Source organism: Poecilia reticulata, chromosome 6 (genome assembly GCF_904066995.2).
Source record: "Poecilia reticulata chromosome 6, P_reticulata-male-v2, whole genome shotgun sequence".
Classification (NCBI taxonomy): Eukaryota; Metazoa; Chordata; class Actinopteri; order Cyprinodontiformes; family Poeciliidae; genus Poecilia; species Poecilia reticulata.
The window spans coordinates 31,401,919-31,424,667 of record NC_088835.1 but is presented as its reverse complement, the minus strand read 5'-3'; the positions used below and the strand labels follow the sequence as shown (position 1 = coordinate 31,424,667).

General features: G+C 43.7%; 1 protein-coding gene across 1 annotated transcript; it reads left to right on the top strand.

Annotated features, from left to right (window-relative positions):
- nup205 (nucleoporin 205) lies at positions 1-22,332 on the top strand. Its single transcript, XM_008436500.3, has 42 exons — positions 1-155; positions 1,758-1,900; positions 1,995-2,166; positions 2,240-2,384; positions 3,167-3,326; positions 3,419-3,647; positions 3,721-3,885; positions 4,371-4,546; positions 4,640-4,756; positions 5,488-5,625; positions 5,695-5,845; positions 7,837-8,042; positions 8,142-8,324; positions 9,058-9,108; positions 9,183-9,392; positions 9,829-10,066; positions 11,086-11,275; positions 11,357-11,477; positions 12,622-12,703; positions 13,017-13,181; positions 13,256-13,380; positions 13,454-13,568; positions 13,789-13,938; positions 14,049-14,123; positions 14,753-14,910; positions 14,985-15,065; positions 15,200-15,391; positions 15,787-15,988; positions 16,065-16,163; positions 16,241-16,389; positions 16,687-16,878; positions 16,944-17,065; positions 17,670-17,802; positions 18,288-18,414; positions 18,535-18,608; positions 19,346-19,474; positions 19,556-19,682; positions 19,781-19,953; positions 20,690-20,819; positions 21,085-21,213; positions 21,402-21,478; positions 21,997-22,332. Exons 1-42 carry the CDS (start codon positions 128-130, stop codon positions 22,147-22,149), a joined length of 5,982 nt encoding a protein of 1,993 aa, XP_008434722.2. The 5' UTR covers positions 1-127; the 3' UTR covers positions 22,150-22,332.
- Positions 22,333-22,749: the final 417 nt, after the last annotated feature.

The following is a 22,749-nucleotide window of genomic DNA, read 5'->3' as shown; positions in this document are numbered from 1 at the left end:
TATTTTCTATCGTTTGTCGCAAGTATTTTTATTCAAATAACTAGGAGAAAGCATCGCATATTTTCATGTTATATTTCGGACCGGCACAAACAAAAAAACCTGCTTTCCGAACACTTCTTACTGCATCATGGCGGTGCCGATGGCGGTAAATTCAGGTAATGATGTTTATTTCAAGAAATTATTTAGTTATGTCTGTTTCTCTAAGCCTGCATTTTTATGTCGCACAGGTAGGCTCATAAACCCCAGGTTCAGCTCACTGTCTGTTTGTCTGAACATGATCCGCCTGGATGGTTCTGACTGCTAAGCCTAGCGTAGCCTAGCTAATGCAATTGAAAGCTAAATAACCGTGTGTTGGAGGATAGACACCAATTCTGTTGCGTTTTCAAAAAATAAATATTGTAGAAAATCACTGTCTTTCTAAATTAAACGTTTTCCTCAGCAGTGTTGGTTATTGCGTTTTCCTACATGGGAGTAAAACTGACACTAACTAATAATACTGTGGTTTCCAGTAATTGTGAAATTCATATGTATTGCTAATCCTTAGCAAATTAGAAAGACCTTTGGAAAAACCAAAATCACGCATGTAGATCGAACATAAAGACATTTATATCATTTTCAGATACGAAATTCTGGGGTAATTTATGGCCGTCAGTTTACTGTAAAACCTGTAAAAACTTGCAATCTAAAGCAAAAATATTGTTTATAAAAACGAAAAATTTATTTCCGTTTCGTAATGAAACGTTTCCTTTCCTTTTGTTTTTGAGAAATTGCAATAAAAACATTGTCAAATGGATTTCTGATATTTCTTTATTCAGCAACTGGGTTGTTGTTAAAAATAAATTTTCCCCATTATAAACGACAGTAGAGAACATTGAGCAAAAATGTATTTTTCTTGAAACATCTTAAAGAAACAAGATTGTTAAATTCTAAAGAAAAAACTTTAGAACAAAAACATTCTAAGAATTGGTGTCAAAGTGTTTGAAAATGATGTGTTTTGAGGAATAATGCATAACAGCAACTTTCATGAACACTGGTTTTGGCTCAGGTTGGACATCAAATCAGTGAATGTTTGATGGAAAGATGCTTTAAAATACTAACATTTTGTTAGGTTGGTTTAAAAAAATCAACCCATTTTAAGATAAAGCGCTAATAGTTTGACATTGTGCCCTGTCACTAACCCAAAGTAAACAAACAGAAATCAAAGTAAAACTGGATTTTTTATTAACAGGGATTTTTGAAGTTTTATAAATAACATAGTAAGCAGTTTATGAGCTGCAGTATCAGAACAAGACAAAGAAAACTGGTGAACAGAAACCCAGCTAACAGCAACGGCCTTTAGTTTGACTGCAGTTTCTGGAGAGAAATCTGTTTGGCTGTGGAGTCGGACCAGGATTGGTGGGCTTGGCATGTGATGCGTTCACTGACTCAGACTGCGTTCAGAATTATGATTTTCAGCCATTGTTTACGTCCAGATTTACTGTCTGGCGTCTTCTGGTGCAGAATTACGACGCGTGTTCAAACTGCAGACGCTTTGGAAATGATCGGATATGATTTAGTTCCACATGTGGAAGTGGAACAGATTAGATTTTTGGGGGGTATAAAGATTGGAAATGGGCCGTTCAGACTGCTGTGAAAAAAGTCAGATATGTTTTGCTCTCTGTGTGAACGTAGCCATAGAGGACGAACAAAAACGATGTTTGGCATCGGTAAAAGAACCAGCATGTACAACTCAGTGATGAGCCTTTGTGCTCACTCAGGGGCCAGTCTGTGGGGGCCACTGAAAGAGCTGTGGGAGACGGTAGACGGAGCCATACTCAGAAGACAGTCAGAGACCGTCCACCTTCTGGATCTGCAGCTGAAGAAACACAAACCTCACTTTCTCTCCCTATTTAAGAATCCGGTGAGGAAATGTCCAAACGCAGCAACTTTGATTAAGCTAATCAGCTTCTGACCCAACAGAAAGTACCAAAAATATGGTTGTTTGTTTGTTTTAGCCAAAAAGTGCCGAACAGAGAGAAAAAGTGCGTAAAGCCAGCACAGAAGGCATCGCCATCCAGGGTCAGCAGGGCTCCCGGCTCCTTCCAGAGCAGCTTCTGACCGAGGCCTTCATCCTCAGCGATCTGTTTGACATCGGAGAGCTGGCCGCTTTGGAGCTTCTCTTGGCTGGTAATGTGAAAGTTATGTGACTACGTTGACTTAATCGTTGATCATCCCTAAAGCTTCCCTCTTTGTTCACCAGGTGAGCAACAACAGCCTCATTTCCCAGGCCTGACGCGAGGCCTGGTGGCCGTTCTGCTCTACTGGGACGGGAAGCTGTGCGTCGCCAACTCTCTGCGAACGCTCATCCAGTCACGACATGGCAAGACGTTCACCCTGGACTTGAGGTGAGCCCTGATTGTCATGTTTAGTGCTTGACTTTAGGGCTGAAACCATTAATCAAATTATCTATAGACATAGATTATATAGATAATTGTCAACTAATTTAGTAATCAGTTAACTTTACCTGGAGTACCCAGACTCCAGCTTTCACACTAAAGGAATGCTAAATGATTCCTTTTTTAAATAAGAAAATGATCATATTTTTCCCTTAGTGGCTAAAGGATGAATCTGCAGCTATAAAAATTTAATCTTCAACATGTGAAACATGTGACATTTACTGGACTGATCATCAGTACAGTGACGTGCTGATCTGTTTTATTTATTGTTGGATAGAAAAAGTAGCTTAATAGGAGATTTTGTTTTACAGAATGAGGCTAAAACTGTCATTAAGAGAGTTTTGGTTTAATTACATCTCTGAAAATGACTTCTGTATGATCCAGTTAACAATTAATTCATTAATTAATTAATTAATAAATAATTATTTTAATAATATATTTGATTGCGATTAATTGTTTCAGCCCCACACTAAAGGAAGGTTAGGTTACTGCATTTTAAACAATAAAATGTTTATATTCTTATTTAATAAAGGAATTGTTTTATATTTGCATCTTTTACTGTATTTTTAATATTCTATAAAAAATCCCTAAGTGATTAAATGAAAATCTGCTGAATGTGGCAATTTTTTATCTGATTAGTCGTCAGAATAATTGATTATTTAAATAACTGATTCACTCATCTTTTACCTGGTTATTGTTTTTTTTATGACTTGCCATCCGTCGTATCACAGTGAAGAGCTGGTTGCCTTGACGACCCGGTTCACAGACGAGCTGATGAGCCAGGGACTGACCAAACGCATCCTGACCTTGGTGTCAGACATAAGTGTGACGCGGGAGTTTGAGCGGCTGCAGAAAGAGCGCGGCTTGGGGAACGAAAAGCACCGGAAGGAGGTGGGAACAAACATCCTGGATCAACCAGCAGCATCAACAATTATCCTGCTTTTTTATCCAGATTTGAGCTGACAGTTTTGTTTGTGCTTCAGGTTTCTGACCTCATCAGAGAGTGTCGCCAGGCGCTGGCAGACAGCTTGTTTTCGTGGACCTGTCAGTCGCCGCTGACCAGAGACGACACCTTGGCTCTGATTGGTCACCTGGAGACGGTGACGGCTCAGGCCGACGGCTCATTGGACAGCGTGAGCCTGGCTCTGGTCATGGCTCTGCTCTACTGTTTGGACGTCAGCTTCATAGAGCAAGGAACAGAAGACAGAGAAGGTGATGCATGCGCGGCTTGAATGCGACCTGCTGTGGCGCCGCCGGCCTGACGGTGTCACTGCTTGTCCCTCAGATCTGCTCCAGGCTCTGCCGCTGCTGACGGAGAGGCAGTACGTGTCGGCGGTGCACAGCCGCCTGATGGACGGCCAGCCGTGGAAACTCCCAGGACTGCAGGCCGTGTGCCGGCTGGCCTGGGCTCTGGCTCTCAGGGTGCTCTCCCAGCTGCCGCAGGGGTCAGGTGAGGCTGCCGCAGGGGTCAGGGGTCATGGGTCAGGTGAGGCTGCCGCAGGGGTCAGGTGAGGCTTTAAGATCTGGATTCAAAATGGCCGCTGGTTCCTGGAAGGACTTGGAGGTTAGGAGGTTTCAGGTCTGGTTTGTGGACACGTTGCAGTGTGACGTCACACACACCAGATCCAGCCCCTACTTCTCGTGTCTGTAGACCTTATTAACCCTCCGTCTTTTCTTCTCTCAGCTCGTTATTGTGAATTATTCCATCTTTAATTTTCTGACAAGTATAAAAACTTTTGCTACAAATTCTTGCAGAACTTTTGGTATTTCTATTTCAACATGAATCGTCTGCAGATTATTGATGTTAACCAGAACGCTCTCCAGCCTCAGTGTCTGACTGCTTGGTGGATCCTGCTGGATTTCCGTGAAGCTCCAGATTGACCTGGTGTGTGTGTGTGTGTGTGTGTGTGTGTGTGTGTGTGTGTGTGTTTTCAGCCCTGGTTGAGTTCACCGAAGCGGACGAGGCGCTGGCCGACCAGGCTCTGCTGGGAGACGTCTTCCTCTTCATGAAGGAGGGGATTCTGGGATGCAGCGCTTTTGCCCAGGAAGAGTTTTACGTCCGTCGCCTCCATTCGCTCATCACAGACTTCCTTGCTCTCATGCCGATGAAGGTCAGATGTTCCTCTTCAGACAGTTTTAATTCAGTTTATCCACTGAACAACACATTTTATTTGAATTATTTCTGCCTTTTTGTGCGTCTGCAGGTGAAGCAGCTCCGTAACCGCGCTGATGAAGACGCCCGTCTGGTGCACATGTCTCTGCAGATGGACGGCGAACTTCCATCATCACTGCGGAAAGATTTGGATCACCTCATGTTTCTGGTGAGTCGTTGCAGCTTCGCCTGACGAGAAATTTTGCTGCACAATAAATTATCTATGAAATAATTGCAATAAATTACTACATTGTTTATTATAATGATAGTGGCATAATAATGCAGGAACATGTTCTCAAAGATCAACAGACTTTAAATTCTAATGAACATCTAACAGTGGAACTGGAAGACATTTTAAATATCCAAAATAAACATATAAAATTAATTATGAACTCTTTGTAAACAAAATGTCCTTTAAATAAAAGGTTAATTGAGACCAAAGCAACAGAATGAAGACTTTTATCTGCAGTGCAACGATTTATCAGCCATCTGATTTCCTTAATTTTGGGAGATCGGTGATCGGCCGATATTTACGTGTGAAGCTGATCTGATCTCTCTGCAAAGGTGTAAAAATCAACCACTGTCTTCTTATTTCTTGCTAAAGTTAACAACATTGAAAAAATTGGTTTCAGCCAAAATTGGAATCGCAGGTCAGAGTTTCTAAAGATCGGCGATCGGCCATAATACTGTAATCGGTTCACCCTGACATTTGTCATCCAGTTATTGGTAGAAAGAGAGAGAAAAAAGTAAAACAATAAAATCACACAAATGGAAAATATTGAGCTCATTTCAATTTATTATGCCATTAATTCATTCATTGCTTATTTCAACTGGCCTCTTTGCCACAGACATATTTATACAAATGTCAATCAGCCTTTCTGAATTCTGTGTGTGTGTCAGATCGGGGAGTTTTACAGTAAGGACCCGTTTGGACTGGAGCTGGGTCTGGAGTTCTGGTGTCCCACCGAGTCTCTGCAGCACGCCTCGCTGCAGGGCTCGTACCTGGGCATGGCGCTGCAGCGGCCGCCTCATAAACAGGTCAGGGTTTGTTCAGACGCTGAGCTGCAGCTCAGCAAACAGTCCTGCTCACGTTGCTCTGTGGTGCAGGTGGTCCTGTCAAAGTTTGTGCGTCAGATGGGAGACCTTCTGCCCTCCACCCTCTACATTTCCTATCTGAGCATGCTGAAAGGCCTGGCCAACGGCCCGCAGTGTGCTCACTACTGCTTCAGCCTCCTGAAGACCAACGGGGCTACACACAGTAAGAAAACTCACTTACAGCAATTATTACTCTTTAATAATAACAACAGATCTGAGACGGCTGTTTTTAAAATGGAAATCTGTAAAATTAGACTTTGAATTTCATGATGGTGAAAACTAGAGATGTGCCGATCAGGTTTTTTCCTGCCGATACCGATCACCCATGATCACCGATACCATAATTATTATTATTTTTTATTTTTTTTCATCATAAACACTACCGGTTGCATTATGTGGAAAAAGGAACCATGAATTCACCTTAATTTAGACAAAAACTTGTTTTTAATAACTTTTTCCAAGAACTAAACAAAACAGGCATTGTGCAAATTGTCCTGCTATCAGTAATACTATCTTTAACAGACTGATAACATATAAAGGCTCTGAAATGGCTAAATAATGCAAAGAGCCAAAATAAAACCTCTCAACATTGACAAAAATTCAAGTATAAAACTTAACATTCAAAGGCAAAAACAGGATCCATTACAATAAACAATCCAGAGTTACTGAATGAAAACTTCCTGTTAGCATGGCGGCTAGCTGATTACTGCTAGCTCTGAGTGGCTGTTTCTGACTGAGCGGAGTAATTATGCAGAGCAGGGAGGAGATCGATTATTTTTTTAGAGATTATCTGTCTCATGTTAGGACAGCGAAAGTTTTAATACGTATGTAAAATGTATTTTTTCAGGTTAGATGCTGCAGCTTTAAGCAGAGGTTCGGTGTGAGAGTCACTACCAGGTGGAGCAGAAGCGGCGCTCCGTCTGTGAAATATTACTACCTGTAGCGTAGCAGCGGTTCAACAGCGAGAGCAGAACCAGCGTCTTACATCGCAGCTCGAAGACTTAAAGCGGGTTATTTGTTTAGCTTTCTGACCGTCATGCTAATCCGGGTGAGTGTTTATAGCTGTGCTGCTTTACCTGCTATCTGATCCTCCATGTCTTTTTTACTGCAGTGAGCCTCGATGTAGCCAAACTCCATCAAGTATCCCATTGTTTTTATGTCGCATTAGCTTCGTTGTGTTGATGCATTTTGACGTGCTTCAATTTCCCGCCGCAACACGCAAACATCCCCATTCACTCAGTGCGTTATAGTTCCACATCGCTCAGGATTTGTTGCTGCGCGTTTGTGCAGCGTGAAGAAAAGAGACCAGCTGCACAGGCAGGCTGAGAAATGAGATGCAGGTGATCGGTATCGGCAACAAGAGCCAATCACTGATTGATCGCCGATCCACACATGTAGGACAGCCGATTTTCACTAAAATCGGCCCGATTATGATCGGTGGCCGATCGATCGGCACACCTCTAGTGAAAACAAACGAGGCTGAATAATAGAGTTAATTCACTTGAACTGAAGTGTTTCTACTCCTTCCTGAGTGAAGTTTCTGGATTCTCGCTCCACGGTGGGTAACGTCACTGAATGAAGGACAAACCTGCAGCTTCATACAGTTTCATAAGTTTTATATTGAAAAATTTATTTTTTTTGCCTGCTTTTGTTATTTTGTAATTATTTATTCTGATCTTTAAAATACCAACATTTCCAAGTAACTTTATATTTTGATCTGTTTGATGATGTAATTTTTAAATATTAAATGATGTTTTGATCAGTTCGTTTTTACCAAATACTTTTTTACTCGAATAATTTCTTGGACGGACACTTTTCACTTTTATTTGAGTAACAATATGTTGGAGAAGTGCTACTTGGATTTGAATACTATTTTTAGTTTCTCTACTGATTCAAATAAAAAAACGTTTTGTTTACTTGATTGTTAATTAATCCTTTCCAAGTCAATATTATCTTTATAAACAAAAAAACTGTAAAACTATGATGTTAAATGTGGATATAAGAAAAAAAGTTAAAGTGCAGCCAGAGCAAAAGTTAGTTTAGAGCCTCGTTTTGTTTCCTTCTGCTTTTCTCTGAAGAGTCTAGAAAAGCATGAAAGTTGCTCTTTTTTTGGCTTTTAGACATGAGGAGCGTCTGATTTTTCCCTCTGTCCAGGTGACAACATCCAGGGAGCTTCAGGCAGTCCGGTGTCCTGGGAGCATTTCTTCCACTCCCTCATGCTGTACCATGAGAACCTGAGACGAGACCTTCCCAATCTGGACTCGGCCCACTACCGCCACCCGCCGCTGCGGGGAATCACCCAGCGAGAGCTGGAGGGACTCACCGCCTTCCTGCAGCTTCTCACCACCATCATTACCTGGGTACGACACGACAAGCAGCCCTGAAGATGCTCCTGTAACTGTGAAGCAGCAGTTCTCTGCTTCCTTCTTCCTCTTAGTGATGATTATTTTCCTCTGCAGAGTGAAAACGCTCGACTGGCCTTGTGCGAACACCCTCAGTGGACTCCGGTGGTGGTGATGCTGGGATTGCTGCAGTGCAGCGTTCCTCCGGTTCTGAAGGCGGAGCTCCTTCAGTCGCTGGCGGCTTTCGGGAAGTCGCCAGAGATCGCCGCGTCTCTCTGGCAGTCGCTGGAGTACACACAGGTAGGACAGGAGGAAACACACAGGTAGGACAGGAGGAAACACAGGTAGGACAGGAGGAAACACAGGTAGGACAGGAGGAAACACACAGGAAACACACAGGTAGGACAGGAGGAAACACACAGGTAGGACAGGAGGAAACACACAGGTAGGACAGGAGGAAACACACAGGTAGGACAGGAGGAAACACAGGTAGGACAGGAGGAAACACAGGTAGGACAGGAGGAAACACAGGTAGGACAGGAGGAAACACACAGGAAACACACAGGTAGGACAGGAGGAAACACACAGGTAGGACAGGAGGAAACACACAGGAAACACACAGGTAGGACAGGAGGAAACACACAGGTAGGACAGGAAGTGGTGCAGCTACACTGACGGCACGTTTTTACTCTGACATGGTGAGGGAATGTCCAGAAGCCTTCAGATGTTTCCATTTCAGAACCAGAGTCCAGTTGTGTTTAATTTAATCTGCATCTGTTCTGGTTCTGACCCCAGAGGTTCTTTAGACTCTCCCTCCATGGTTTCTTGGTATTTTATATTTTTATGGTCACATTGATTGATTTTTGTAATAAAGTCTTTACTGTCATTTGTACGTTGTGCAGTTTTCTCCTCTTTCTGCTTCACTTCACGGCTTGAACTTCATGATTTGTTGTGTATTGACCACAGATTATAACTGGACATTGAGCAACAGATCCCTGCGGCGCTCCTTCCATGACTGTTTTGTGTTTTCCAGATCCTCCAGACTGTCCGAGCGCCGGGCCAGAGGCAAGCAGCCGGGATTGAGGTTGGTCTTCGTCTGGGCTTTCACCCTGTCACCAGATCTGGATCCGTCTGATTCTGGTTGTGTTTGGCTCTCAGGTGGAGCTGAATGAGATCGAGTCGAGCTGTGAGGAGTATCCTCTGACCCGGGCCTTCTGCCACCTCATCAGCACCCTGGTGGAGAGCAGCGTACCTGGTAACTTGGGGGCGGGGCTTCGCGTTCCCGGCTTCCAGCCCTACCTGAACTTCCTGCGTGACTCCGTGTTCCTCCCGTTCCCGACCCGAGCGTATCGCCGTCCAGCCGAGAAGGTAAACACACGCAGGGCGTTTGGACGGAGCTCCAGTGTGCAGACCGATGTTTTCAGGTTCATACAGGTGCTTGAAATCCTTGAAGAGACATCTCAAAACAACATTTTGCTATATTTTATTTTATTGTGTCCCAGCTGTGCAATGTAGAATATAACCACAAAACATTTACTCACAAAGTAATAAATTATATTAAAGAATTCAAGGATTTTTACTGTCACACCAGCTCATATTTGTATGTTTATGGTATAAAACCTGATAAATAAGTGAAGAGTTTAAATGGGTGTATTTGAAAAAAAAACAAACAGTTAAAGTGTAGGGAGTCTGTATTAACAAAGGTTCATTTGTTTTTATCTCCAAAGTGAGATAAATGTTTATCTGATAGATTCTTTAAATTGACTGTGGGGTCCGGATACAAACCCGTTTGTTCTTCTGTCAGTGGGAGGTCGCTGACGGCGTCCTGGAGGTTTTCCACAAGCTGCTGCGCGACTACGAGCCGCAGCCTTCGGACTTCGTGCAGGAGACGGTGGAGCTGCAGGGGGAGCAGGTCCTCGCTCACAAGCCGCCCGGCCACAGCATCATGTTCCACCTGCTCAACGACTCGCCCATGCTGGCGCTCTGCCTCAGCCTGCTGGAGGAGGGCGTCCGCCAGCTGGACACCTACGCCCCCTTCCCCGGTGAGGAAACACTCTCTGCCTGCAGAAGGCTTTTTTTCTTTTTTTTTAAAGAGCACATATTTTGTAAAATTCACATTTTGCATGTTTTTGTACTTCTATATTGGTTTCTACAGCTTCTAAAAACAAAGTGCTTAAAAATCCCACCCAGATGGTTTTTGGAGATAAGTTCAAATTTGCCATTTCCAAAACCTCCTGAATGTAACGTCACAAATCAGCCAGCGCCGCCCGTCACCTAGCAACCCAAGCTGAGCTCCAGCACATTTGGTCTGTATGCGCTGTACAATGGCTGCTGGAAAAGACAAAAGTTTACTATCCAGAAACCACCTGCTACTCTCCTATTGTTTGTGCAGGAGGCTCCAGTTTTGCTTTTCAAAGACATGTTGAATAATTGCTCATCTGTTATGTGTGAGTGCAAACGTTGAGTTGGGGGGCGTGGCCAGCAGCGGCTCATTTGGATTTAAAGCGACAGAAAACCTTAAATCAGCTGAAAATAGGCAGAACTGATCAGACTAAAGTTTTGATATCCAAAGATGATTTTGTGCAAAAATATGGACGTGTTTTGTACAGCAAGTCTCTTTGGACCCGTCACAACAGTTGATTTAGAAATAACTAATGTTTAACATATAGATGTTTAACATATGGAATACTTGTATTTCATAAAGATGTTTTAGAGATATTTTTCAATTTTTAGTTTTAAAAGTATGTTTTTTTTGTCTTCTACATAATTTTCCACAAATGTCAACATCCCACAGAAGAAAATTTGTTTATTTATTTACAAAGATTTACATTTTCCATTATATGTTTCTTTAAAACTAACAAACAAATTCCTAGATTATATATTTATCTTTTTCCCCAAAAGGTCACATAACATTTTTGGCTCTAAAGTTTAGTTTCACTGGACTGAGGGTAAATTTGGCTCTTTAAACTGTAAAAGTTCTAGAGTTTAAAAGGCCACATAAAAGCGTTTATTGGACCAGATTTGGCCCCCAGGCCTTAAGTTTGACCCCTGTGCCTTCCAGGTAAGAAGCACCTGGAGTCGGCCGTGCTGCACTGCCTGTGCCTGCTGGACCTGGCGCTGCAGAAGGAGGTGATGTTCATGGACCTGCTGCGGGAGAGCCAGTCGTCTCTGCTCGTCTCGCCCCTGGAGCAGCTCTTCCAGGGCGTCAGTCCGCAGACCAGGAGAGCCGACCACATCGTAAACATCGCCAGGTACGCACCCGGAAGTCGGCCCCGTCGCTTCATCGTGTTGCAGGTTCAGATTATTGACCTCATGATCGGTTTCTGCTGCAGGTATCTTTACCACAGCAGCTCAAACCCAGAAGCTGCTTTCCAGAGCGCCAGGATTCTGCGACGCATCGCCAACTACCCCAACATCCAGACACGGCTGGTGGGAGATTTCACACACGACCAGGTCTGCACAGCTCTAGCACGCTACAGCTGCTTAGATCAATGTTTTAAAGCTTTCAGCTGTCATTTAAATGTAGAGCACAGGTGTCAAACTCAAGGCCCGGGGGCCAAATCTGGCCCGCCGTAGCTTTTTATGTGGCCCTCTGGACTCCAAATTACATCAATAAGTCCTTCCAGTTTTTCACAAATCTGCAAAAATCACACAAAATCAACAAATTTCCACATTTTTTTCCTGATTTTACTGCAAATTTTCTCAAAATTGGTCAAAAACATTAAATCCGTAACTGATACAGCGAGTGATAAAGAGTCACATTTAACATCATACATTAGCGTAAATACTGTAAAATAACAATTACAAATATTTCTTAATATTCACCACAAAATCTGTCATTTTGATTGCAAAAATAAACACTCAAATAATCACAAATCCTGGAGGAACAGCTATTAATTGATATTTTAACAGTTTTATTGGTTTTTTCAATAGATTCTGGGGCAACCGGCCCTTTAAGAACATTCAGATTTTTGATTCGGCCCAAAATAAAAATGAGTTTGACACCACTGATGTAGAGGAATCCATGTTGACCTTTATATGTTGTAATTTTCCTCTTAAACTTGAAGTTGTTGTTTGTGATGCATAAAAACTCATGATTACTTCAAAAAGTTAGTATCTTTGTTATATTTTTCACCTACGGAAGTTGGCATTTTTCTGAATTGTGCAATTCATGCTGGGACAAAATGAACTGATGTTTATAAACAAAACAAAGTGATGGAGGCTGATGAGGGCCGCGCACAAAACATCTGGACTGAGGAAAACCGCATCAGAGTTTTGACGTGTTGATCTGCAGTTTATTAGCACTTTATAACTTTAATGTGCAAAATAGTTACTGCTCTGGCTGGATGAAGCTAGCGCTGCAGCTCCTAGCATATGAAATCTACCCAGGATGCATTTAAGTGAAAACATGGCGGCATCCGGGTGACAATATTTTATTTAAAAAACAAAACAGCCTTCAGTATTTTCACTGTAAATGTTCTATTTGATGTTTAAACTAATGATGGATCCTTATGATTTTCTCTCTAACTCTGAAGCTTCCTTCCAGTTTCAGGTCTTTGTGCAGAATTTCATGTTTCCTGTTTCTCTTGTGGTTCAGGCGGTGAGCGGAAAGCTGATGGCTGGATTTGTGGAGTGTTTGGACAACGAAGAGGCAGAAGAAGGAACAGAAGGAGAAGATGGTGATTCACTTCTGTTGTCTAATATTTAACTGCTAAATCTGTCATGATAGCTAATTTTGCTGGATGATAAATTTTCCCAGACATTATTGCTGTAAACGATGACATTGTTGCTTTGAGACCATTTTCTGGTAATATAGAACAGAAACAACAAATAAAATGAATTATGAAATCTGTAAATGAAATAGTTTCTTCATAAAAGCACCGAACTGAAAACTTTCATAATCAAACTTTTGGTAAAAAGAGAGAAAATTGAATTCAGTAAAAGTTAAACTTGAAGCAGTGAAACTGACCAATCAGAGTTGTTGGTCTTTAGATGTTGATCGACCAAAGAAAGTGGCGAGAATCCGACATGAAACCCAGATCCACGTCCTGAACCTGCTCATCACCTCCTTGGAGCTGAAGGCGCCCAACCTGGCGCTCTACCTGCTGGGTTATGAAGTCAAGAAGCCGGTGGCTTCCACCAACCTGCAGGATCCAGGTGAGTGCAGCGGGTTGAGCTCACCTGTTGATGGGTGTGACCAGGTGATGTGAGCGTCGTTTGAACCGCTGCAGGTGTGCTGGGGTGTCCGCGCAGCTGCCTGCACGCCATCCTGAGTCTGCTGCAGCGCGGCACAGAGAAACGGTCCGGACCCGTCCTCACCCAGCAGGCGCCTCACCTGGCGGAGCTCTGCTACCAGGTAACCTTCGTCACTGAAACGTTGTTGGATTGAAATGTTTTGTCTGAGTTGCGCAGTTTGTGTGGTGTTTCAGGTGATCTACCAGCTGTGCGCCTGTCCTGACACATCTGGACCCACCATGCGCTACCTGAGGACCAGCCAGGACTTCCTGTTCTCCCACCTGCAGCACCTCCCCTTCGTCCTGACAGGTGAGTTCAGAATACCTGCGGAGACATCGCAGCCTTTACAGCAGTGAAGCTCATTCAGATGACTGGAGCGCCCCCTGGTGTCAGGAGGCAGATGCAAAGTTCTTGATCATTTTTGGCTGAAGTTGTTTGGAGCCACAGCAGCCGGATCTAAACCATCCCATAATAACCATGTGAGTGAGTGTTGGTGTTACTTTCCTGATGGTGATGCGTTTGTCTGCAGAGAACCAGATTGCGGCGCTGTCCCAGATGTCGTGGCTCATGAAGACGGCTGCCATCGAGCTGAGGGTGACCTCACTGAACCGGCAGCGCTCGCACACGCAGCGCCTGGTCAGCCTGCTGCTGGACGACCAGCCGCACCCGCAGCACGCAGGTACGCCGTCGGCCCGGTTTTATTCAATATGGCGATTAAAAAATCTGTTTTAAAATGTTGCGTTTTGCAGTGCTGTGCTGCATAGTTGACCTCAGAGCTGTTTTTTCCAGCTGATGGAGAGTTTGGCATGGAAGAAGACAGCAGATCAGTCAGCGGGTTCCTCCACTTTGAGATGGTTTCTAAAGGTTTGTGCCTCATTTCTCTCATTCAGGCTCAAAAGTGAAGCTCGGTCGTCTTTAGGTAGAGCTGGCCGATGTGGCTTAAATAAAACCTCCGGGGTTTTTCATGCCAGATGAACGACGGCGTTTTAGGGCCATTGGAGATAGAAAAGGAGTAAATTTACACCAAACTTTTCTAGAAAAACCTTCAAATTGGAGTTTTAAAAGTCGAAAATGTTCAACTTTGGAACTCTGAGAATTTTTACAGAAAATTTCTTTGACATCACTGAACTTTGGAAACCCAGAGAGGCATTCATGGAAAACAAATCCTGATTTTCAAAAAATCTTTAAAAACTAAACAATCAATTAATTCATAACATCAATTTGATGCCCAGCCCTTTTTTCAGGCATGTGTCGGAGTGTGTGAGCCTCAGTAAATGCTGACTCCTCCTCATGTCGGAGTGTGTGAGCCTCAGTAAATGCTGACTCCTCCTCATGTCGGAGTGTGTGAGCCTCAGTAAATGCTGACTCCTCCTCATGTCGGAGTGTGTGAGCCTCAGTAAATGCTGACTCCTCCTCATGTCGGAGTGTGTGAGCCTCAGTAAATGCTGACTCCTCCTCATGTCGGAGTGTGTGTTGGTGTTTTCCTCCATCAGTGCGCAGGAAGCTGCTCAGCGTTCTGGACGCCATCGACTTCAGTCAGGACTTACCGGAGCTGCTGCAGCTGGACTTCTTTGAGCGCGCTCAGATCGAACAGGTGATCTCCAACTGTGAGCACGTGAACGAACAGGGTCACACCGTCTGCAACGTCAAGGTCAGTTTGACGACGACTTTCTGGTTCGTCTGGATTTCTCCCAGTTTCATTCTGCTTTCCCACTTTGTTCCCAGTTGCTGCACAGAGTCCTGGTGGCCGAGGTGAACGCCCTGCAGGGCATGGCCGCCATCGGACAGAGACCGCTGCTTATGGAAGTAAGTACACCCCCACACATCCATCCGAGTGAACAGCAGTCTGTCCGTCCAGCCGTCTGAACTTTTATCTTTATATTCAAAATAGTTTTTCTGACTCCGTCCCTCGTCTGTGCGTCGTTTTGTTTTCCCCTCAGGAGGTGAACTCCATCCTGCAGCAGGTGGTGGAGCGGAACCGCGTCCGCCGCAGCCTGAGCGCCAAGCGGCACGCGCTGCAGTCCTGGAGGAGCCTGGTGGAGACGCTGCTGACCGCCTGCCCAGCTGACCTGATCCCTGCCGACGACCGGCAGCTCATCATCAGAGACCTGCTGCTCGACCTCTTCGATAAGGTCACCGACTCGCCTGCATCAGTTTGGTTCAAGGCTGGAAATCCTTGAAAATGCTTGAAAGTCATTTAGGTGTTTTCAAGGTTTTGATTTTGAAGTCCTTGAAAGTGCTGCAGAGTTTTGTAATAAAGTGAAATCAAACATTTGTTTAAAAGCCTGAATTTGGAAAACATTTTCAGTTTCTGTCTGAAGTTAAATCAGATTAAACTTATTTTATTTTGTATATTTAAAATATTTTCCTGCTCCAATGTTAAATGTTTATTGGCCTTTGAGAGGGAAAATTATTATTCCATCATCATTAATATTTTAAATTGGTCTCAAAACATCCATGTTATCATTTTCCCCGGTCATTTCTGGGACATTTCATCGTCCCGTAACGTCGGTCATGGTGACTCCAGGTTTTATCGGAGGACGCAGCAGGAGAGTTGATGCCCATCGTCGCCGGCGCCGTCTTCACCCTGACCGCCCAGCTCAGCCAATCGGTGCTCTCGGAGCAGCAGCAGGGCGTGGGATCAGAAGCGTCTTCTGGCTTCGCCTCCATCGCTAACTCCGCCCTGCACCTCATCCTGCGCAAGCTGCTGGACTTCATCCTCTGCACCGGTTGGTCGTTCTTTCCTCCCTGCTTTCTATCGGACAGGAAGTCTGTGAGTAAAACGTCATTTTCTCCGTTCTGAAGGAGGCGGATACCAGCGGCTGCGTGCGCACCTGTACGGCTCTCTGCTGTATTACCTGCAAATGGCCCAGAAACCAGAGGAGCCAGACACCCTGCAGACCGGTACAACTCCAGCTGGAGTTATTTTCGTTCTTTGAGGGGAAAGGAGGATTTACCAGAACTTTTCTCTGTTGCTGCAGCTGGAAAAGCCATGTGGGAGCGACTGACGGCTCCCGAAGACGGATTCTCCAAACTGCAGAGGGAGAATCTCGCCATCATCGAAAGCTACGGCAAAACGCTGATGGAGGTCGTCTGTAGAGACGCCTGTGACGGCCACGAAATAAGCAGAGTGAGAGAACTGAACTCCCACTTTGAGTCATTTTTACCTCAGTCTGCTGGGTTTCCACTAAAATAGACGATTTAAGGGTTTTTCCTCCTGATAGAACCCAGTCTGCTGGACTATCAGTACATCCCTCAGCTGCTGTGGTTCTCTTCCTCTGCTGTGAACGCATCGTTAGCTGTTTGTTTTGTTAGGATTTGAACCGACTCGTTGACTGGCTCATCTTGGATGAGCTGTTTGAGGTTTTATCGTCTGGTAGCGATCTGCCACTGATTTCTGGTTCTGTTTCCCTTCGCTTCGGGTCAGATGCTGGCTCTGGCCGTTCTGGACCGCATCCTGTCCATCGATCGTCAGAATCAGTGGCTGCTCTACGTGTGTAACAGCGGCTACCTGCGCTCTCTGGTGGAGAGTCTGCGGCAGGACGACGCCGCCCTGCAGAGCCTGCTGGCGCCGCAGCCGCCCCTCCTCAAGCCGCTCTACATCTACGAAAGCAAGATGGTGAGCGGCGTCGCTCGGACGCTCCAGGTGTTTGCAGGTGAAGCTAACGGACTCTGTGGCTGCAGGCTCTGCTGACTCGTGTGGCGAAAAGCGGGCAGGGAGCCGTGGAGCTGCTGCGCTGCGGCCTGGTGGCGCAGCTGATCGAGTGCCAGGTGTTCGACATGGTTCCCGACTCCGACTCCCACAGGTACCGAGCTCAACATGCCTCTGGTCCTGGAATACTTTACTTCACGTTTCTGAACATTTAACACAACAAACGGGCAAATACAATAAGCTAGTGTATTTTCAGAGTTCATATTTCAGGCTTGATTTCTGTTTAAAGTGCTTCAAATTCCAGCCTCATAGTTTTAGTAAGACTAAATTTGTAAAACATTATTTTACCACATATTTTTATACACCTAATAAAATACTTGCATTATTTTTTTCACACTGTCTGAAGTTAAACTAAACTTTCCTTGTTTTTGGTCAGTTATGAAATCAAAGCAGTTTTAATGTGATAAAGTTGATAAAACCTGGTGAAAACATTTTTAAAGGTCATTTACCTGAACAAGATTATCTTGGATTGTTTCAATGTAATGAATATTTTTTACTCCTCATGACTTAAATTTTATACATTACATAAATTATTGAAATTGGGGGATTTTTTTTGTTTGTTTGTGTTTTTGTTCAGCTGCGTACAGTTTTTATAAGAGACATTTCCAAAACCTAACATTTTATTTAAATAAAGTGATGTTAGCTCAGCGCTAATCCTAGCCTGGTGTCTGACTGTGTTTGTTGCCATGGTAACTCAGGATGATGAGGGATCCGTCGGGCTTCATCCCGAGTCCCATTGATCGCTACAGGCAGATCCTCCTACCGACCCTGAAGCTTCTCCAGGTCATACTGACGTCCACGTCCATGAACCACCAGCAGGGGGCGGCGCAGGTGAACACAACTATCGATTCTGTTATTCTGAGGATTAATCTGGCACTTCATTTAACCACTTACGCTTGTTTGATGCAATATTGGAAAAAGATGCAAATAACAAATAATTGACCTCCTTTTATTAAGAAAATAAACATTTTATCATCTGACATGTAATAAATACCACAGCAGTCCCTCAGTGAACCTGAACCAGGCGACGTTAAAACTTTTGGCTAAAACATATTTACAGACGAAGATGTTTTTATCTGAAATGCAACATGTAAATATTTTTTTGTACAGTTGCATGTAAAGACATTTTTTAGTCTCTATTCCAGTCAATTACTAAGTTAATTTACCTCAATTTCAATAATCAATTCATCCTGATTAATCCAATCTGTTGCTTCAGCTGCAAATAATATAATATAAAAGATGCAGCTCTGTATTACATAAAGGCCTAAGTGCGTGCGTGTGTGTGCACGTGTGTGTGTGTGTGTGTGTGTGTGCAGGTCCTCCAGTGGCTGATCGTCCATGCAGACACGGTTCAGTCTTTGCTGCGCTGTCAGGATCTGAGTCTGGGAGCTCTGAGGGAACTCTCTCTGCTCACGGCCATCATCAGTAAAACGGCTCTGCCAGGTAGAGCAGAAAAGACCTGCTGGTTCCATCCTTTAATGAACCACATTGTTCTCATTTCATTGTTGTTCTGTGGCGTATTCCCTTTGATTCAGCGTCTTGATGAGGTTTCTGTTCTGCTAGGCGTCCTGGAGATGGGAGGAGACATCAACAGCGCCGCTCTGATGGAGTTCCAGGGTCACATCACCAGATTTCAGGTGAATCCCATCAATCATGAAGCTTCCTGAGGTTCTGCCTCCTTTCTACACACATTAAATTATTTCCAGGTCTGGATGAATCTGGTAAAATGTTTGATTTGAAACAAACTGGCTGTAAAAATGTCAAACGAAGCATTTATGTTTCCATTGAAGGCATTTTAAAATCCACCAAACTCTGAAAACATTGTTTTATTGTTGTTTTGTTTCAGTATTTCAGAAACCTGCTGAAAATCAGAATCAACTATTCAGGCAACTTTGCAGCTAATACGTATTTTTAATTTTGTCATTAAATTCTGTGCATCATTAAAATCTTTTAAATTAATCTTAAAAATGTAAGTGAAATACGGCGTGACTGACACAGTGACAGGTTTTCTGTCCCTGAATTTATTGTTTTCAGATCATTTTCCAGTCATTTATTGACTTTGTTAAATCTTTTGTCAGACTGATAAAATCTAATCTTGTGAATAACTCTAAAACTGAGACATATTTTAAAACACAACAGCTAAAAATTAAGTAAAACTCGGAAATAAAACCACACATTATAGAAACCATGAATAAAATGGAAAAGAGCCTCAAACTGACCTAGAAATGTCACTAATGTGGTTAAAGTTCCCCAGGAAACAGTCGCTGCTGCAGTTAGCGCTAAGCTAACAGCAGCATGTTGTGCAACTACTTTCATTGATAAAAGTCTTGAGTTGTGAAGCCTGAATAAAAACAGCACCATGTCTGGTTTCCAGCGGCTGTGCCTGTCCCTGCTGGGTCGCCTCGCAGGAAGCGAACGGGAGCGGCTGCTGAAGCAGGCGGACGTTTCTTCACCTGGAGACTCGGCCGAACGACGGGAGGAAATGGAGGCGGCCATGATGCAGGTCCGACCGCCTGAAGCAGAGTCCGCCTCCTGTCATGTCTGAGGCCGTTCGCTGCTGACGCATGTCTGCTCCGTCCTGCAGGTGTGCGCCAACATCATGGAGTACTGCCAGACGCTGCTGCTGCAGAGCTCCTCCCAGGCCCAGTTCAGCATCTGCCTGTTCAGTCCGTCAGGCAGCGAGCCGGCCGGCCGCGACGGCGCGCGCTCAGGTCGGTCGCATCGCTCCACTCCTGTGTTGTACTTTGTGAAATGTGAGCCTGAATCATTTTATTTTGCTTAAAGTTTCTCTTCTTCTTGTTTTTTCCAGATCTCTCGTCCTCCGTGCCGTCCGTCGCTCACTCCCGCGTCCCCAGCCTGGGTCTGGTTCTGTACCTGCTGAAGAACAGCGCTGCAGATTTCTTCCAGTTCCACCAGAGCCACAGGCAGAGCCTGGGAAAGCTGCAGAGCCTGGAGCAGCTTCCTCCAGAGGAGCTGAAGGAGGTCAGCATCTGGCAGCTTCCATCAAACAGAAACAGGAACGTCGGCCTGATCTCCGCCAGAACTTATTCATATCAATTATTTAATTCCAGAGGGCAAATTTAACTTATAATTCTCTAATTATCCTTTGAACTAAAGGTTATAAATTCAGCCATTAATAGGCAGCACTTTCATAGAAGAAAACAGAAAATGTCTCCAACATGAGCATTGATTAAAAACTGTCACAAAAGGTGGTGAAATGAAGGTCATTGTGCCAAAAATGTAATTTAAGGTTTAAAAAAATGGATAAAAATTGAAGAATATTTTTTTTGTGAAAAATCAATTTGTGTTGCTACTTAATAGATATTTGCAATATTTTTCATCGTCCAAAATATACAAGAGAAACAAGCAGAAAGTTCAGACACACATTGGAGAATTTAAATGGCTCAATTAATTTTTTTATTAATGCATTTTTTACTCACCATGTTGATCCTGGACTTTAACTGGATATCAAGAGATTAATTCATTTTGATGAAAATGTTCAATAAACTCACAGTAATGAGTTGGTGTGATAAAATTCAGGGATCTGTAGATTTCTCACAAAGATTGAAACGGTAGATCAAAACTTAGCGTCTCATTTTGCTGCTAGAAATGTTTCAGAACGTTTATGATGCTACAAAAAGTGTTTTCAGAGAAGCTTGTGTAGCTGACTGTGTGTGTGCGCGCGTGTGTGTGTGTGTGTGTGTGTGTGTGTGTGTAGCTGTGCCAGGGCCTGGTGTCGGGTCCGGGCGGCGTGGAGAAGATCTCGTCGGTCCAGAGGAGTCTGCTGGCCAGGCGGCGGCTGGTCCAGTTCATCAACAACAGAGCCAAACTGCTGGCCTTGTGCTCCTGTATCCGTCTGTTCACAGAGGAACGTTTAGCCCCGCCCACTACGAAAGTGGGCGGAGCCACGAAACATTGAGGGGCGTGGCCAGGCCAAGACGGTTCCCTTAGAGACCAGTTTTATACGGTTTTTCATTTGTGAGTTAGTTGCAGTTTAATTTGAGGATTGTAATGTAATCTGAGTGATTTTGGGCTCCAACCAGGTGATGTCAGAGAAACAGAACTGGTCATAATGTTTTGGTGTAGAACTGCCTTGACTCGCCTCTTCCTCAGATGTTATTGAGACCTGCTTGTTTGTGTTGTGGCGCCACCTGGAGTACTACCTGCTGCACTGCACTCCCAGCGACCCAAAAGACTCCCTGCTGCCTGGGAGCAGTTTGTTCAGAACCCGGCTGGCGGACGGTGAGACGGCAACATGATCGTTGTTCTGATGTTTTAGATTCTGGTTTTGAAATGTTCTAGAAAAATGAAGGTTTCAACTCCAGGTTTTTTTTTGGTTGTGTGTTAAAACATCTGTGATTTAATAGACGCTTTAATAAAGGCTTGTTGTTCTGTTTGCACTCAGATTCTGCATCTCGTCTGTTTTTCAGATTCGCTCGGCGCGCTGCAGGCTGGCGGCGGCCGTGGAATCGGACTGTCCAGAGTCAGCCAGCAAGATCTGGACCTGGTAGGAAACATTTACATCTTTCATATTACTATTATTGTAATGCTGTTTTATTTAATTTTTTATGCATTTGCAATTTTTCTTGCTGTCTGCAAAGCAAATTTCCTCTTGAGGACAATAAAGTTTACCTGATTTAAGATGGAGGAAGGTGACATGTACTTACAGTTTTATTATAAAATATTTTTGTACGATTGCAATGAAAATAACTGACAATTACATCATTTTTAGGTCTATTTATAGGCGACTGTGTCACAGCAATTATAACCCCACAAACACAAGAGCTACTCTTAAAAGCATTTGTAAAATGCTTTAACGTTTATTTATTTTTATTGATTTGTATTTATTGCCGAACAAACTGGAGAAAATACTAAAACTACCATTTCCGACCATAACTACAGTTTTGGGGTTTTTGAACATTTACTAGAATTTATTGTGACAACACAGTATAAAAATTCTTATAAATGTATCATGATAAACGATAAACGATACGATAACATGTCCACGTTTTTTCTGTGCTGCAGCTGAAAGGCGACATGGCTGCAGGCTTCGGCGAGGCTCTGCAGAGGAAGCTGCTGGAGGTCGAAGGTCAATACAGCCAGGTCCGCTCCCGCTACACCTTCATCCAGGCGCTGGTCCGCAGGATCCGCGGTTTGCTGCGGCAGCCCAAGAGCTGAGCGCTGCGGCGCAAAAGACTGACCTGATGCTTCTGATGCGGCGTCGCTTTGTCACGATTCCAATAATGTCGACGATTGTTTGTTTGAAGAACGCACCTATATTTCTACTAAGAATTTTGATATTCTTCTGGTTTGTCAATGTTTTTCCTTTTCTGAAAATAAATCTTTTCTAAATGTGTAAAATGTTTTTATTACACTTAAAACTAGAACATGAAAAGAAAAATACATTGTTACTGTGACTTGGTTCTCCTGGAAAATCAAATCACAAAATTGGTGTCAATCAACTCGACTGTTTGTGCTGCTTTGACTTTGAAGATATTAATGAAAGTTTAAAGGTCAAAAGGTCAACAAGCCCCCCCCCCCCTCCCAACACTTTTACAAAATCAAAATTACCTTTAAAATTTCATAAATTCAAAGCCAAATGTAGTCAAGTTGTCTGATTTGAAGAAAGTGAGGGAAGGCTGGTTGACCTCATGACCTCTGGAAACATTTCTTAATATCTTTACAATGATAGCAAACATTTGACCATTTTTGTCCTTTTTGAAGGTGGGAGGCCTTCAACTTCACTCAGATCCTCGTCTGGGTTGAGTCACTGAAAAC